At 48.5% G+C, this 16,474-nt stretch overlaps 5 protein-coding genes across 5 annotated transcripts; 2 read left to right on the forward strand and 3 right to left on the reverse strand.

The window, feature by feature from the left end:
* Positions 1-498: 498 nt before the first annotated feature.
* Positions 499-1,869, reverse strand: PGRI_058190 (glycosyltransferase family 15 protein; the record flags this gene model as incomplete). Its single annotated transcript, XM_040793532.1, has 4 exons — positions 499-655; positions 715-1,333; positions 1,389-1,652; positions 1,728-1,869. The coding sequence occupies 4 exons, from the start codon at positions 1,867-1,869 to the stop codon at positions 499-501; spliced, it is 1,182 nt and encodes a 393-aa protein (XP_040648387.1).
* A 207-nt stretch (positions 1,870-2,076) lies between these two features.
* PGRI_058200 (uncharacterized protein) lies at positions 2,077-4,750 on the forward strand (the record flags this gene model as incomplete). The annotated part of the gene is made up of 2 exons (XM_040793533.1): positions 2,077-2,154; positions 2,213-4,750. The coding sequence occupies 2 exons, from the start codon at positions 2,077-2,079 to the stop codon at positions 4,748-4,750; spliced, it is 2,616 nt and encodes an 871-aa protein (XP_040648388.1).
* A 219-nt stretch (positions 4,751-4,969) lies between these two features.
* Positions 4,970-6,569, reverse strand: PGRI_058210 (tyrosine--tRNA ligase TYS1; the record flags this gene model as incomplete). Its single annotated transcript, XM_040793534.1, has 8 exons — positions 4,970-5,230; positions 5,284-5,516; positions 5,568-5,637; positions 5,689-5,818; positions 5,878-6,119; positions 6,179-6,295; positions 6,350-6,481; positions 6,537-6,569. 8 exons carry the CDS (start codon positions 6,567-6,569, stop codon positions 4,970-4,972), a joined length of 1,218 nt encoding a protein of 405 aa, XP_040648389.1.
* A 427-nt stretch (positions 6,570-6,996) lies between these two features.
* On the reverse strand, positions 6,997-11,079 carry PGRI_058220 (phosphoribosylformylglycinamidine synthase; the record flags this gene model as incomplete). Its single annotated transcript, XM_040793535.1, has 1 exon — positions 6,997-11,079. One exon carries the CDS (start codon positions 11,077-11,079, stop codon positions 6,997-6,999), a length of 4,083 nt encoding a protein of 1,360 aa, XP_040648390.1.
* Positions 11,080-14,357: 3,278 nt separating this feature from the next.
* Positions 14,358-16,055, forward strand: PGRI_058230 (MFS transporter; the record flags this gene model as incomplete). Its single annotated transcript, XM_040793536.1, has 2 exons — positions 14,358-14,805; positions 14,860-16,055. The coding sequence occupies 2 exons, from the start codon at positions 14,358-14,360 to the stop codon at positions 16,053-16,055; spliced, it is 1,644 nt and encodes a 547-aa protein (XP_040648391.1).
* Between the last annotated feature and the right edge of the window lie 419 nt (positions 16,056-16,474).

Genomic DNA, 16,474 nt, shown 5'->3' on the forward strand with positions numbered 1-16,474 from the left:
TCCTTGACCCTCCATCCTCAAATCCTCAAATCTCAACTTTCCTACACTTATATTACGGAGAACCTTGCTTCATAATGGTAGAATAGCCAGACTTGTCCGAGTCTCGATTTTCGTTAAGTAGCCAATATATCACACAAAATGACATCTGCAATAAGCAGGCCAAGAGGCGCCAGACCATAAACAAACAGAGCCTCAAACATTGACCATGCGTAACCGATATAAGTACAGTGTAGATGATGCCCCTATAGCTCTGCAAGAGACAGCAACATGGCCAAAAATGTATTTTGCAACAAGCAATAAAACCAAAGATAAGGAAAAAAGGGAACACAAAATCATCAATACACACAGGTATGTGTCCGCTCAAACGCCGGGTACCAAGCCACTGATTTTCAGTAATATAGTCATAGGGGTGTACAAGGTGATGCAAGGAATCGAGTCGTGAGGCACTCTCCAGAGTGACAAAAGACGAGAGAACATATCAAAAGGGACACGCGCTAATTAGTGCGTTCCAATATACTTGAAGTATGTAGGTCGGCAATCCTCCTTGGCAAGGAAGTCTGCACCTTGGTAGAACTGGCCAGCTTTGCAGCCGGAGCATTTGGGAGAATTGGGGCAGTTGAGATACGGGATGTGGTTGTACCCGATATCGCGGAACCTATTAGAGATAAAATGTGAGTGAGGGTTAATAAATGGGAGAAAGAGTATGTGACCTACCAGTGAACGTTGGCGGCATCGGCGAAAAGACCAATGCCAAGGGAGTGGACGGGAGCATCACCCCAGCGTTCGTAGAAGAATCCACCGGCGCGATCTAGGTGCTGGAAGTACGCCTCGTACTTTTCGCCGCGGAAGAAGTCAAGATCACCGATCTCGAAGTTGGACCAGAAGTGGCAGGTGGAGTATCCATTGGCACCCTTGGTGTGCTCGGGACGAGCCACGTCATCCGTGATCCACTCCCACATGTTGTTGTCGCTGAGGTACGACGGGTTGGCGGCGAGGAATCGTTGAGTCTCGGGCCATAGGGACGGGATACTCTGTGGTGCATCGTAGAGGTTGATAGTGAAGCCGTAGGTCTTGTTGCCATCCTCCATGTATCGGAACACATCGTAGTCGACGTCGCAGAAGAACTTGACATTGGGCTCGATACGCCAGTAGTAGCGGTAGCCTGCGAGGGCTGGGTGCTTGTAGAACAGGCCGCTGTTCCAGCGACACATCTGGTGGTACGAGACCTTCGAGCTGTACTGAATGTCTTGTTCCTCCAACATCTTTGCGGACTCGTGGAAGAGGTCCATATTGATCCAGCTTGGGACGTCCCAGTGCTCTTTGGGCACAAGTTCTGCATCTGAAGTTAGCTATGGCTCTTCCCATTCTAATTGGATATGAATTCGTACCGTATTGGCACTTCGCCTTGGTCATTGCCTGAGTCTGCTTCTTGAACTCCTCCGTAAAAGGCACATCGTTGAAGAAGATATAGGGGTAGTTGAACTTGCTGTTCCATGTTCGCTCCAGGTCACTCATTGTTGAGAGCAGCTGATCCAGTTCCTCATTGCGCACGAGGGTAATCAGCGCAGCATTCGTGCGAGCGGATTGTTCGCTATTGGGGGAGTAATCGTGCTCGTCGGCTCGCCATAGATTCCCTGCAGGCTCTCCAGTAGCTATAAAACTAGTTAGTATGGCGCTTAAAGCGCGGCTTGTGATAAGAGATGTGGCAAGAAACCGGGGTCACGCACGATCTACAAGAGGATCCTTTTTCATGCCATGAGCCAACTTAGAACCTGGTTCAGAGGAGCTCTGGTGTAATTGGAAGACAAGAAATAGACATAGAAGGATGCATGCTGCACCCAGCATACGAATCGGGCGCGCAATAGCCATGATGGTTGTATTTGCTTAAAGGGGGGAGATGATCGGGGAGAGAGAGAGGCGGCGCATTAAGAGTGGCCATCTTTCCTTATGCGGACTAGCGTCATCCAAGCAAAACATCCGGGCCTTTCTTCACTTTTATGCTTCTTCACTTTATGACATCTAGAGACATCTCGATGTGATTCATTTTTGATCCTAGATCCGAGCTTATGTCTGAAAATGGCTCTCGCGGCTGATCTAAGTACCCTTGCTGATGCATTAATCACTTCAGTTGCTAAGATATCACCGGATCAGAAGGTAATATATTGAATTCCTGTTCTCGTATCATTATGCACAACGACTTATATATATGTAGGGGTCTGCGCGTGTTCAGAATCTTAAGCGTCGTGTACAAGGGGGTCTCAGAACTGGTTCTCATACGCGCACCGACCAGTTTGCAGTCGCCAAGCAACTCGAGGGACTACAGGAAAAGTTTCAAATCTTGAATAGAGATGAACTTGCTGAAGCCCTTCAAATCCGCCTTGCGGAGCTGGAGAGCAATCGGAACTCCTGGGTCCCAGAAATTCTGAGTCTCTTACTACAACTCTCAGATCGCCCCGCTGATTTGTCAACGGTGAAACGTCCAGAGGAAGGGGCCAAGGCACCAGTACAAAAAGAGTCTCTTTCTTGGTCGGACCTTGATGCAGAAGGGACGGCATTTAGTGACGAAGAAATTTGGGAACAGGTAGACTTTGCTGGGGACTCATCAGATGACGACTTTTCATCGGTTGCCAGTGATCTATCTCTTCCTAAGCACAGGCCTCAGTCCGCCACAACGGTGGACGAAGGGTACGCTATTCCAGATGACGTTTTTGTTCAGACAGAGGATGAGGATCTTGTTGCTTCTCTAGCAAAAGCTCAGTTTTGGAGAGCGGAAAATCACCCTTCGTTGCCCCAAGGAGACGCAGCCGCCTCGCGACTTATCACAGAATCTCAATTTGCTAGAGAGACTATCTTTATGCTTCAAGGTCTCCCAACGTCCATTTATGTATGTTTGGACGACGATTTCGGAGTGGATCAAAGATACATGCTCGGGCATTCATCCAGGGAATCCCTGGAATCGCTTTTGCGGTGTTTTAGCGAGATAGGCGCCAAACTAAGCACTATACGGTGTTTCACCAAGCTCTCGCAGACGATACCATATATGCAAACATTTTGCCGGGGCTTAGAAGAGCGTCTTCTTGAATTTGATAGAGTCTTATCTCAAGTTCAGTGCAAATACCTTTCCGCTGGGTCGACTATCAGTCTTATCCAACTTCTTGTTGACGTTCGTCAACACTCTCACGAGCTGGTATTGCTCGCAGAAATGATCACCAAGCTAGGCCAAAATTCGGCTGATCAGCCAATGCGCTGCCTTGATTTATTATACGACTTAATATGCATGTTGGAGGCCATTGGTGACGAAAGTTCGTCTCAACATCTGGCAGAGCTATTCTTTATGTGTTTCAAAACATATTCAAGCTCAATTCGACTCTGGATGGAGACAGGTCAGGTCGATGCTTCGGACAACACTTTTTTCGTGCGAACCAATGGTGATCACAGTGATCTACGAACTCTCTGGCATGACTGGTTTGTGTTTGATACGGGCAACAGGCAGCAGAAGATTCCTCAGTTCCTCGAGGCTAGTGTGCAGAAAGTTTTCACGGCGGGGAAGAGCATGGTATTTCTGCACCATCTAAATTCGCCACCAGACATTGAAGTCATGAGATTCGAAGACCTATATTCCAAGGACTCTTCGCTTCCTTTCCCTGCATTAGTAGAGTCTACTTTCGAAAAACTCGTGGATGTGGATCATTCACTCAGTGCTAGCTTATTACGAACGGAACTCGACCAACAATGCGGATTATGGACCTCCCTTGACGCTCTTCAGCATGTCTATCTCGCCAAAGATATGAGCGCCGTCAGTATGGTTGATGCCAAAATCTTTGAACTGATCGATCGTGGTCGTTCCTGGGATGACAGGTTCCTGCTCACTGAGATATCAAGGACGGCTTTCAGTTCAGTGTCCGTCATCGACACCTCAAGACTCTCTATGCGGCCAGCCAGTACTCCATCTCAGGCTTCTCAGAATAATCATCGAACTGTGGGGATTCTAGAAGCAATTTCAATTGATTATGGTCTCCCATGGCCTATTGCGAATATAATCGCCGAGGATGCAATACACTCTTATCAACGGATCTCAACCTTCCTGATGCAAATTAGGCGCGCTAAATATGCAATTGTGAAACAGCGTATACGCGACGCCCGGATTATCACACCTGACGACAATGACAAATTGGTGCATGCTCTACACCATAACATGCTATGGGTTCTCGATTTCATCTACGGCCATCTGACCTACCTTGTCATTTCCACGGCAACTCAGTCTCTGCACAAAGATTTATCTGGCGCACAGGATGTTGACGCCATGATAGCCGCGCACCAATCCTACATGTCCTCTTTGGAAGCCCAGTGCCTCCTCTCTAGAGATCTATCACATATCCATGATGCGATCATCAATTTCCTAGATTTGTGTGTTCATTACGCAGATCTGCAAGCCGTGCACTTGCTTGGCGATGAAGACCAACACCTAGAGAATCTAAAGGCGCCGCGCACAAATCGAGGCTCAAAAGATGAGTTCGACTCCGATGACGATGATGATGACTACGATGATATGACCCACGAACATACACTCACAGTCTCATTCCGTGACTCGACCTACAGCCAGCAAATGAGAATGGTTAATAGCCACTTCAGTCATCTGACATCCTTCATCACGGATGGGTTGAAAACGCTAGCTAATGCAGATGGACTTGAAAGTTGGCATATTCTTGCCGACAGACTTGAATGGAGGCGCAATTGGCGTAGGCTGTGATACACGACACGAATACCCTGTTTTAGTTCTAGCGGGAGTTGGCGTTACATCCATAGCTTTAGCATTAACCCTAGGAAGTGGAATATTGACTTTTCTTGACTACATACATAAATTTCGGTCTTAAAATAATCAAATATCCATGAGCGTGTTTTCTATCCGATGCGGAAACTCAAACAGTTGACCAATCGTTTTTAGTCCGGGACCGCAGACAATGTCTATTTATTGCTCTGAAGGTTGAGCGCTCTCTTGCCCCGAAGGCTGGGCCGTCTCTTCTTGCTTAGCTGTCTCTTCTTGCTTGGCCCCCGGGAAGCGAGAGCCTCGGTCCTTAACCTTCTTGACCTTTTTGTGCACAACTGGAGGCGGGTAAGCCTTCAATGTAACCTCCTGCCATTCAGTGGAGGCCTGGTAGGCCGCCTGGATAGGGGCCATGAGCTCGACCATGGCGGCCGCAACAGCAGGTTTAAGTAGCTGTGGTGTTAACTATAACGTTGTTAGTCAATGAGATATGCGAAGTGAGAGACAGCTATACATACAATATCAGCGCGGTAAGCATCGCGCAGCTGCTCCATATCGGTAAATACAAGAGGCTCGGCGTCCTTGCGTTCGACGCGGAATTCTCCATTGCCCTTTAGGATAGATGCGGGCAATAGAATGTGTTCGACTAATGAGATCACACCGTTGTCTGTGACGACCTTAGGGACGCACTCAGCCTTCCGAATTTTCTTTGTGATGCTCTCGGCAGAGTCGAGAAGGTCGATTTTGCTATCTTGTCGGGTTTTAGCATATTGATAACTTCTGATAAGAAAGGAGGACATACCTGGACTATCACTAGAGCTCATCTTGCCGGAGGACAAAGAGGCCATCATAGGGTTTAGAAGATGGGCGCGCTAGACGTAGGTAAGCCTCTAATATTCAAATATAGTTGGATGAAAACTTACAACACGGTATCCAAGCTTAGGGAGCCATTCCGTCGCAGCGGTAAAGAGCTTTCTCTGATCAATACCTCCGAGCTGAGCATCGCAATTCAAATGTTCTTCATCGAGAACCTGGAGAACTGGGTACAACAGTCTGATGAATGGTTAGTATATTGCGCAAACCATATAGACCGAGAGTGGTATCCAACTTACCCACTCAGTGGGGCATTGCCAGTCTGCTTGACAATCTCACTGCCCGCCTTCTTGGCCTGTCCTTCCGAAATCAAAGAGGACAGCTTGTAGACATCGAATACATAGGCAGAGCTCTTCTGGTAGGTACTTCCGAGGACAAATTCGAGCTTCTCGGTAGGGACGCCGACGGCCTGAAGGATAGCGGTGATAACGTTTCGGTAGTAAATCGCCCGATTTTCCACTAGCTCGAGTGGCGCCTTCAACTATTTATCGTAAAGGGTTAGTGAGGTAGAAATGAGTCATTCTAAATGGAAGGACTTACGTTATCGAGGAATGCGTGTACATCGGCAAGCAGGATCACTACATCGCAGCCTGCGAGTAGTAATTGCGAAATCTTCAGTGCTGGCACAAAGTAGCCAATGTGAGGGCGACCCGTGGTCTAGAAAGAGAGTATGTGTTAGCAGTTGTGTTGCGATATGTATTTTTTTTATACGATTCCGTGCGACAGCGAGAGATCTAGGGGAATACGAACAGCTGTACCCCAGTACACCCTAGGGTTGCGGCCACTTTTCAACACATCCTCGATGATTTCAGGGTTTAGGAATTCTGCGAGGTTCGAGTTAATCTGCAAGATGTCAGTGTCTAGTGTCTGTTGAAGTAGGGCAATTTGGGGATCTTACGAGATCGAATCTTGCTTGCGTCGCGGGATCCATGATGGGCTGAAGAGCAGGAATCTAAGAGCAGAAAATGAACGTTATAAAGACCCAAAGCACCAAATCGAGAGAAGTCCTGGAAAGTCCAAAGGAAAAGAACTCGGCAGAAGGTGGGATGTGAATTTTGACTCCGAGTCCCGCCTTTTATTTGCCCGCCTTTATCTCCGCTAATCTCCAAAATACTATGAGTCAGGTTGTGAAGGAGCAACATATTCTCTACATCTACTACTTCTGAATATTTATTTACAATTTAAAAATAGTGGATTAATGGAAATATTATTGATCAATTTTGATATATACTGATTTTTGAGAAATCATTTTGGTTCTTTCTTTTTTTTTTTCCAACTCCAAGAGAATATATGAACAAGAACTCAGATAGATAGGAAAAAGAAAATGGGCTGAAAAGGTTCTGTGAGAACTAAACATTCTAACCAACCCAGCGTCTAGCGCTGTAGAATACCCGTCCCCAAGGGCCAATATCACCCCAGGACTCAGCGTTCGGAGGCAACCAACTGGCAATACCGTTCATGACGGTACGCTCAGGGTGAGGCATGATGGCAAGGACACGACCGTTGGGACTGCGCACAGCGGCAATACCCTCGGGACTGCCGTTAGGGTTGAAGGGGTACTTCATGGTGGGCTTGAGGGTGGCATTGTCGACGAATCGGACGGGGGCAAGACCCTCGCGAACGAAGTCAGAAGCTGAGATGCCCTGGGAGGCGACGAAGGAGGCACGGCCCTCACCGTGAGCAACGGCAATAGGGAGAGACGTGCCATCCATGCCGTGGAAGAAGACGCTGGGGCGGGATGGGTCGGGGTCGGAGATGCGGGCCATGCAGACACGGCCTTCGTACTGCTCGCTGGTGTTGCGCTCAAAGCTGGGCCAGTAACCCGCACCAGGGATCAAATCCTTGATACGAGACAAGAACTGGCAGCCGTTGCAGACACCCAGGGCGAAAGTGTCCGGACGCTCGAAGAAGTCCTGGAACTCCTTGCGGGTGTTCTCGTGCAGCAGAACGGACTTGGCCCAGCCTTGGCCGGCGCCCAGGACGTCGCCGTACGAGAAGCCACCGCAGGCGGCGAGACCGGCGAAGCTGGAGAGGGAGACACGACCGGAAAGAATGTCGGTCATGTGGACATCGACGGCAGAGAAACCGGCGGTGTTGAAGGCGAAGGCCATTTCAGCCTGACTGTTGACACCCTGCTCACGAAGGATGGCAACGCGGGGCTTGTTCGCGAAGGGGGAGTATTGGGAAAGGCTAGTCATCATGGGCAAGCCCTTGTCCTTGGGGTCGAAGGTAGGGTTCCAAGAAAGACCGGGGTTGGCGTCGTCGAGGATGTTAGCATACTCCTGCTCCGCGCAATCTGCGTTGTCACGCATCTTCTGCATGTGGTAGGAAGTCTTGGCCCAGGTCTGCTGAAGGCTGGAACGGGTGTTGCGGTAAATCAAAGACGCCTTGTGGTAAATAGCAAGGTTCTGCTTGGGCTGTTGAGATACACGTCCAATCTTGTGGATCAGACCTGGAGGAGGACCGCAAGTGGCGAAGGCTGAGCGGAACTGGATCTCGTGCTCCTTGCGGACCTGGAAGACGGCACCAAGTTCTTCGGTGAAGAGGCATTCAATGAGATCCTTGGTGTTGAAAGAGGGGCAGATGTTATCGAGCATGATTTCAACACCACAGCGACCGGCGAACATCATTTCAACAAGAGTAGTCAAAAGACCACCGTCGGAGCGATCGTGGTAAGCCAAAACAATTCCGGCTTCCTGGAGTTGCTGTGTAGCATCGAAGAAGTCCCGGAAGAGACCAACGTCGCGAATGTCAGGGCACTCGGAACCGACTTCGTTGAAGACCTGAGCAAGAGCCGATCCACCAAGCGTTTTGCGACCGAATGAAAGGTCCACAAACATGAGAACGGTCTCCCCAACTTCTTCGAAGCTACGAAGAGCGGGGGTCCAGGTCTTGGTGAAATCACCAACCGGCGCAAAGGCAGAGATGACGCAAGACATGGGAGCAGTAACCTCCTTGGCCTCATTGGAGGCCTCATCCTTCCACTTCATCTTCATGGACATAGAGTCCTTGCCGACAGGAATGCTGATGCCAAGCTTAGGGCACAGGTCCAGACCGACAGCCTCCACGGCTTCGTAGATAGCAGCACCCTCGCCAGCGTGGCTGCCGGCAGACATCCAGTTGGCAGACAGCTTCACTTGGCTGAGACGATCCACAAGATCGGAAGCAGCCAAGTTCATGAGTGACTCGGCAACAGCCATGCGAGCAGATGAAGCCGCGGAGATGAGAGCCAAGGTAGGCTTTTCACCCATCGCGAAGGCTTCACCGGTCTTAATGCCTTGGGCCAAGGAAGTGGCAGTAACCGAGACATCGGACACAGGTGTCTGCCACTTGCCAACCATCTGGTCACGGGCCGTTAGGCCGCCGACAGTGCGATCGCCAATGGTGATCAAGAAAGACTTGGAGCCTACTGCAGGCAGAGACAGCACTCTCTTGATAGCCTCATCAACAATCTCCGTCTTAGAGGTGAGAGAGGGAAGATACTTGCTGAGGCTAGAATCCACAGCGGGAAGCTTCAACTTGCGCGAATCAACAGTTCGGGTCATGCGAGGAGTCTTTCCGAAAAGCACGGACAGAGGAAGGTCAATGGGTGCCGGGTACTCCTTGGACTCTCGGTCAAGGAGAATGAGTCTCTTTTCCTCCTCGGACGAACCGCCGCCGCGACCGACAACAGAGAAGCCGCAGCGTTCACGCTGAGCGATAGCAGTAAACTTGTTCATGCTCTCCTCACCAACGGCCATGACGTATCGCTCCTGGGCCTCACAGCACCAAATTTGCATGGGGCTCATGCTACGGTCGGTGTTATCAATTTCACGAAGCTCGAATGTAGCTCCCAAGCCCGAGTCGTGAATCAACTCAGGAAGGGCGTTGGACAAGCCACCGGCACCAACATCGTGGATGAACTTGATGGGGTTGTTGTCTCCCATCGCCACACAGGCATTAATAACCTCCTGAGCTCTGCGTTGAACTTCGGCATTGCCTCTCTGAACACTGGCAAAGTCGAGCTCGGCAGATCCCTCACCAGAAGTGATACTGGAGGCAGCACCTCCTCCCAGACCGATAAGCATGGCCGGGCCACCGAGAACGACAAGGAAAGAACCAGGCTTGACAACATCTGGGTGCTTGATAGCATGTTGGGGACGAACGGTTCCAACACCACCAGCGATCATGATGGGCTTGTGGTATCCTCGCACTTCCTTCTCACCATTGCCCACGTCAATCTCGGTGAGCAGAGTGCGGAAGTATCCACCAATGCAGGGACGGCCGAATTCGTTGTTGAACGCAGCGCTACCAATGGGTGCCTCCAACATGATATCCAAGCTACTAGCAATGTGGCTTGGCTTGCCAACATCGAGCTCCCATGGCTGTCTCAAGTCAGGAATCAAAAGGTCTGAAACGCAGTAGCCGGAGAGACCGGCCTTGGGACGCGAGCCACGGCCGACGGCACCCTCATCACGGATCTCTCCGCCGGATCCCGTAGCCGCACCAGGGTAAGGTGAAACGGCAGTGGGGTGGTTGTGGGTTTCGACCTTGGCCAGGAAGTGGACAACTTCCTTAGTGTGCATCCACTGTCCGGTAGTTGGATCGGGGGCCCAGAAGGCGGCTTCGGGGCCCTCCAGCACGGCGGCATTGTCACTGTAGGCACTGATGGTGTGCTCGGGATGCTTCTTGTGTGTGTTGCGAATCATGGCAAACAGACTGTTCGGCATGGGCTTGCCATCAATCACCCAGGAGGCATTGAACTGCTTGTGTCGGCAATGCTCCGAGTTGACCTGGGCGAACATGAAGAGCTCGACATCGGTGGGGTCACGGGCAATTGCGCCATTCGGACCATAGGCCTCAGCCAGATAATCAATTTCTGAATCATCAAGGGCCAAGCCGAGCTCCGTATTTGCCTCTTGGAGGATCTCCTTGGGGGTTTTGGTACTGCCCTGGAGGGAGATGGTCTTGAGGGGCTGGGGAGCGTGCTCAGAGAACATGAGGCTTAGCTCGGGCTCATCCTTGCCAATGATCTGAGTCATCCGATCGTGGAGCGTATCCATGTAGTTCGGCTTGTAGTCTTCCGCACCGTTACGGAGACACGAAACCTTCATACCTCGTTCGATCCGCTTAACATACTTCTGCAGGCCACAGACGTGCGAAATTCCCGTTGCCTGGGAGCTCCATGGTGAGACAGTACCGGTTCGGGGGAAAATGTAGAAGGTATCGAATTGGCCATCGGTGGATTCGAAGGTAGGAGGAATGTCTGTGATATCGCCGTACTGAAGCAATTGTTCGAGTACCGCACGCTGGGGCTCGTCCAAAGGCTGGGTGGTATGCACATAGTGAATCCACTGGGCTCGGACATCCTGGACACCGATGCTGGTAGCAATAGCATGGGCTCGGGAGCGGGAAAATGCAACGGAGCCTGGGATGGCCAGATAAGTATCGGTGGAAGTCATCGTGAAGCAAATTGGGGATTCTCCCAATTAGTCAAGTATGACACAGGAGGAAGTGATTCTCCTGGTATCGATGGAGATCGAGTGGCTCGAGTGCCTATCTCAAGTAGACTTGAGAAGATCGCTAGAAGAGGCCGGCGATGACTCTATCGCCTTTTTTTTTGTAAGAGAAATGAGTTTCCCCCGCCCTAAGCCCATTGCGGCTTATCTGGCTGGATCATGTGCCGATAGCGGATTTAAAGTTTTGACCACAAAATTCTTCACCTTGGCAGTTCTCTTTTCTTATATGGTGATCTATCCATTCATTTCTCTTTATAAGAAACTTGTCAATGTTTTAAAATGTGACAATTAGTACGCTTATATCATTTCACAGTCTCGAAAGCAGAGAATCGAATGGAGGACTTTGCTCCGGAATGTGTGGGGCCCGGGGGATCAGTCAACAGAACATCAGCCCGGGGAATTCCACCCAGTACAATGATCAGTACAAAATCACCATAACAATGGGAAATTTTTTCGCCCGTGAAAACTCGTCAAAGGGTAATCTCCAATATGCTAAGAGCAAAAAAGGGCCAGAAAAATTGCACCCATACATTATCCCCAAAAACGAATAGAGAAAGCTATACTTCAGACGGTGGAAGTAGCATGGTTTCATATAACAACCTTGAAATACTTCTACCATCTTGCTTGGTACTTGGGCTTAGTTCAATTAGTCCCTATACTCTCAAGCAATTGCAGAACACCTTAAAGGTTTAAGACAGGAAAGGGCTATGCTATAGAAAATACAGTTAGAACGTCAAACATTAACGAGCTATATGTAGGAAGCACTGAAACTGTTGTGTACCAGGAACCTTCAACAGGATAGTAGATATGCAGCAATCTGCATCAAATCTGGGTATTTCCTACAAATACCCGAATAAGACGAAGACTCTGTTTGCAAGGCTTAAGGCGTGAAGATACTTCAAGGTTTCTACATTCTGAAGACTGATAATTTATGGCTCACTCCAATACTTCACTCCAATACTATGTAGGTTGTAAGCAACTTAATTTACTTTAATCCACCTTCAGACATAGAAGCCACAAAGCACAAATGCCGGCCCGCTGAGTCCCTCGATTGTAAAACGGCCGAGAAGCTGAGAAACAAAGTCGCCTTTGTTGGTCACCGTGGTTTTAGTAATCTCTTGTAATATCAACGCTCCCTATAATCAACAGAGGTGCTAGCAAACAGCAACTTTAAAGCTCTAGCTCTAAGTTATTCCTGCTGAACTAGACGGTGTTATAGGGCCCAGACTCTAGCTTGTGAATGGCTCAGTATCTTCCACATTTGAGGCTAGCACGATGGTGAAAGGATTGAACTCATTCTTCTAGTATCGATCCAAGTTCTCAGCGAAGGTCGAAAGGGGAGGAGGCGCAGATTCTGAAGATATGGGAGCTATGTATATTAATTATTTCAACGTATCAAGTTCAAGGATTGACAGAAAACGGTTTGAGTGATAATTGACTAGAGATTGGAAGCTGCTATCAGTGACACTACTAGCTACAGGCCGAAACGGCTTTCACAAGATGCCGATCCATTACGCACAGCAGGGTGTGGGTCATCCGGAAATGATTGTAATGCCTAATGATGTATGGAGTATAGATATGTACTCTATCATTTCCAAGGCGTTTTGTACGTGCCAAACATGCCGCAGGCTCTTCCACATTCCTTTGCTCTCATTCTGTTAAAAGCAATCCTCAACAGAACAAAACACATCAGATAGTGGGATGACATTGGCATTCGCAATTTAGATATTGAACTCCGTGCTAATACAATACAGGATTGCAAAGAAACAAGGCATATTATTACCAAAATAGGGGGAAAGCCTACGCCAAGAGGTATGGAATACTCCATATCCTCTAAACAACACTAATTGCACATTTCAAACAAACCCGGAAAGCACATGTTCCCACTAATTGTGGGGTGGCAAGGATAGGATGTGAATGCACAAGTTGTATCTTTGATATGGACGACACATACAAAAGATACCTAACCTCATAGAGGCTCTCTAACATATGTTTGAATATTAGAAGTGCCCCGCGGCCGTTACGAGGTATTACTGGTGGGCTGAATAGCCCAGGTCTGATGTAAAGATCTAGAACAATATAGAAAGTGCTGTGGCGAATGGAGGCCTCGCCAGAAGTTCGGTTCCCAATAAGGAAATCCACCTCAATTTCCAGATTTGGCAATATGTTCCGAACTATACAGTCCTCTTCGAGGTTGCAAAAAGAGAATATGTTATTGACCCACTGCGGCCCAGGGCCCGTGTCACCAGAAACAGACATTTTACTTGTGGGGCATATTCATGTTAAGCCCCTGAGATGATCTAAAGAATTCAATGTTTCCGAGACTCTTCACCGGTAGATAGAACTATTGAATACGTGCGCCTTTGATTCCTTTGATTTATTTAATCTAATGTCTAATCTAATCTGCAATATTGACATATAATATGACCCTCTCATCGTATTTCCACCTCTCTGAACTCGGTCTACATAGAAAGCTATCTCCTTGATGAAAGCTATGTACATATCTCCTTGATGGGGCTGCTCGTGGTCACAGTCAGACCCGCTTTCGTATGATGCCAAGCTGGAACTCGGGAAAGTACCTTGAAAAAGATACGCAGGTACAAAATACAAGGTTTTCAGGCTAAAATATACTACCTAGCTACTCCTGGTCATCAATGATATTCTTGATCGACAAATGAAATAGCGCATTCTCTAGTGTGAAAGTAGTATTCTCCTTACTCGAAGGAAAGACCAGCCTTGTAGTGTCCCAGGACTGATACCATGAGTAGAGCTACATACCAATTTCATTCCAGTGCATTGCTAATGAAAATTTTCTTTTTCTAAGGAAAATGAAGCTTCGCGAATCTTGGCGATAGAATCAATGGGTCATCGTAGCATATTGCCTAATCAGGTTAGCGCGACCATTCCCTATCAGGCAACCCATCTGGGGGCGGGCCGATATCAAAAGTTCCCGCGAGGGAATGTATGGACATTTCATCCATGGATGGTTCTTATTTCCCTTTTTTTTCCTTTTTTGTTATGATCCACTCGTAAAAAATTCGGAGCCGAATTTTATTGGAGATGAGTTATAAAAGAATGCCCCCCCGGGGGTCTAAACCGACTATCTTGTATGACCAAACATTGCCACTAATACCCTACACCACCTACAACACTCGTTACAACACTCCTTACTATTGTCTTATCTGGGTATAGCGCGCATCAACCGACGGATATCTTTCAACATGGAGACTCCTCGGTCAGATCAGACCCACACAAATGCAACTAGCAGGACAGCCTCCATCGGGTCTGTCGAATACAACCGTGCACAGGCACAACCTGACGATTACCTCGACCTACCAATCCGCGAAGTCAATGATGGCGCCGATTTACGCGAATACATCACCGAGACAAGGACAGGTGAAATCATCAAGCCTGTCAAGTCCAATGCTACTGGTAAACTCGAAGATTGGAAGATGGTGACCTTCACCATCGACGACCCTGAGAACCCCAAGAATTGGTCAAAGGCATACAAGTGGTACTGTACCATGGTGGTCGCCTTCACCTGCTTTGTCGTCGCATTTTGCAGTAGTGTCATTACAGCCGACGTTGAGGGACCCATTGAGGAATTCGGTATCGGTCGTGAAGTCAGTTTGCTTGTTATTACGGTTTTCGTTATTGGATTCGGTCTTGGTAAGTACTTCTCAGACGTTTGATGTGTTTTGCATAGTTCTAACTCCATTTTAGGCCCCATGGTCTTTGCTCCAATGTCAGAGATATTCGGACGTCGACCTGTCTACGCTCTGACCCTTGCACTCGCTGTTATTTTCGTCATCCCATGTGCCGTCTCCAAGAACATTGGAACTCTCATTGTCTGTCGTTTGATTGACGGAATCGCTTTCAGTGCTCCCATGACTCTAGTCGGTGGTACTTTGGCCGATTTGTGGAAGAGCGAGGAGCGTGGTGTTCCGATGGCAGCATTCAGCGCTGCTCCCTTCATTGGCCCGGCCATTGGTCCGCTTGTTGGTGGTTACCTGGCTGACAATTGTGGCTGGCGTTGGCTTTACTGGATCCAGCTTATTCTGTCCTTTGTCGCCTGGGTCATGATCACCTTCACTGTCCCTGAGACATTCGCACCAATTTTGCTCAAGAAGCGAGCCCAGAAACTTCGCAAGTCTCAGGACGACCCCAAGTATACCACCGAAACCGAGCTCGATGCTCGCCCCATGGGCGAGAAGCTGCGAATCTTCCTCTTCCGCCCCTTCCAGCTTTTGTTCCTCGAGCCTATCGTCTTATTCATCTCTCTCTACATGTCAGTCATTTATGGCTTGCTGTACATGTTCTTCGTTGCCTATCCAATTGTTTACCAGGGAGGCAAAGGATGGAGCGCGTCTAACACCGGTCTCATGTTTATCCCTCTGGCTATCGGTGTTGTCATGAGCGCAGCATGCGCTCCTTTTGTCAACAAGCACTACCTCAAGGTCGCTGCGGCATGCGGCGGCAAGCCTCCGGCCGAAAAGCGTCTCCTTCCCATGATGGCTGCTTGTTGGTGCGTCCCTTCTGGTCTTTTCATCTTCGCCTGGACCTCATACCCCGATGTTCACTGGATGGGACCGGCTATGGGAGGTTTCCTCATTGGATTCGGCATTATCTTCCTCTATAACTCTGCCAACAACTACCTTGTTGATACCTACCAGCACCAAGCAGCATCTGCTCTCGCAGCCAAGACTTTCATTCGCTCTATTTGGGGTGCCTGCACTGTCTTGTTCACAGAGCAAATGTATGAACGCCTGGGCGATCAGTGGGCCAGTTCGCTTCTTGCATTCATCGGCTTGGGTTGCTGTGCCATTCCTTATGTGTTCTACTTCAAGGGAGAGTCCATTCGTCGTTTCTCGAAGTTCGCCTTCAGTGACGATGAAGAGAACACTCCTGTCAAGGCATAAAAATTTGATATCGGGAAAATTCCAAAAAGAGGAGGTGATTTTTAGCTTGTCCGGCATCATGGAAATGGTTTGCTGGTATGACTGATGTGGAAAAAGCATTTGAGACATTTGCACGGCGTCTTTTGATATCCATTGCATATATAATTGGTCTAATTTTGACATATTGATAGTTCTTAATACAAAAATTGTTTAACACACATAACTACCGGGACAGTTTGATACAGTAGAACCTCTAATAGGAGGTAGGAAACATTTCGTCTAGATATCATACTGATTAACTTGGCTGGTATTTATATTTTTCACATATAATCAAACCATTTAGGCCTATATGAAGGGAAATATTGAAGCAGTGGAGAATTAGAAATACTGCTGCAATCGGGCCGAAAATGTCATTAAGAAAAATGTCTTCGCGTAACTAA

Source organism: Penicillium griseofulvum (genome assembly GCF_001561935.1).
Source record: "Penicillium griseofulvum strain PG3 chromosome Unknown contig_95, whole genome shotgun sequence".
In the NCBI taxonomy this organism is placed as follows: Eukaryota; Fungi; Ascomycota; class Eurotiomycetes; order Eurotiales; family Aspergillaceae; genus Penicillium; species Penicillium griseofulvum.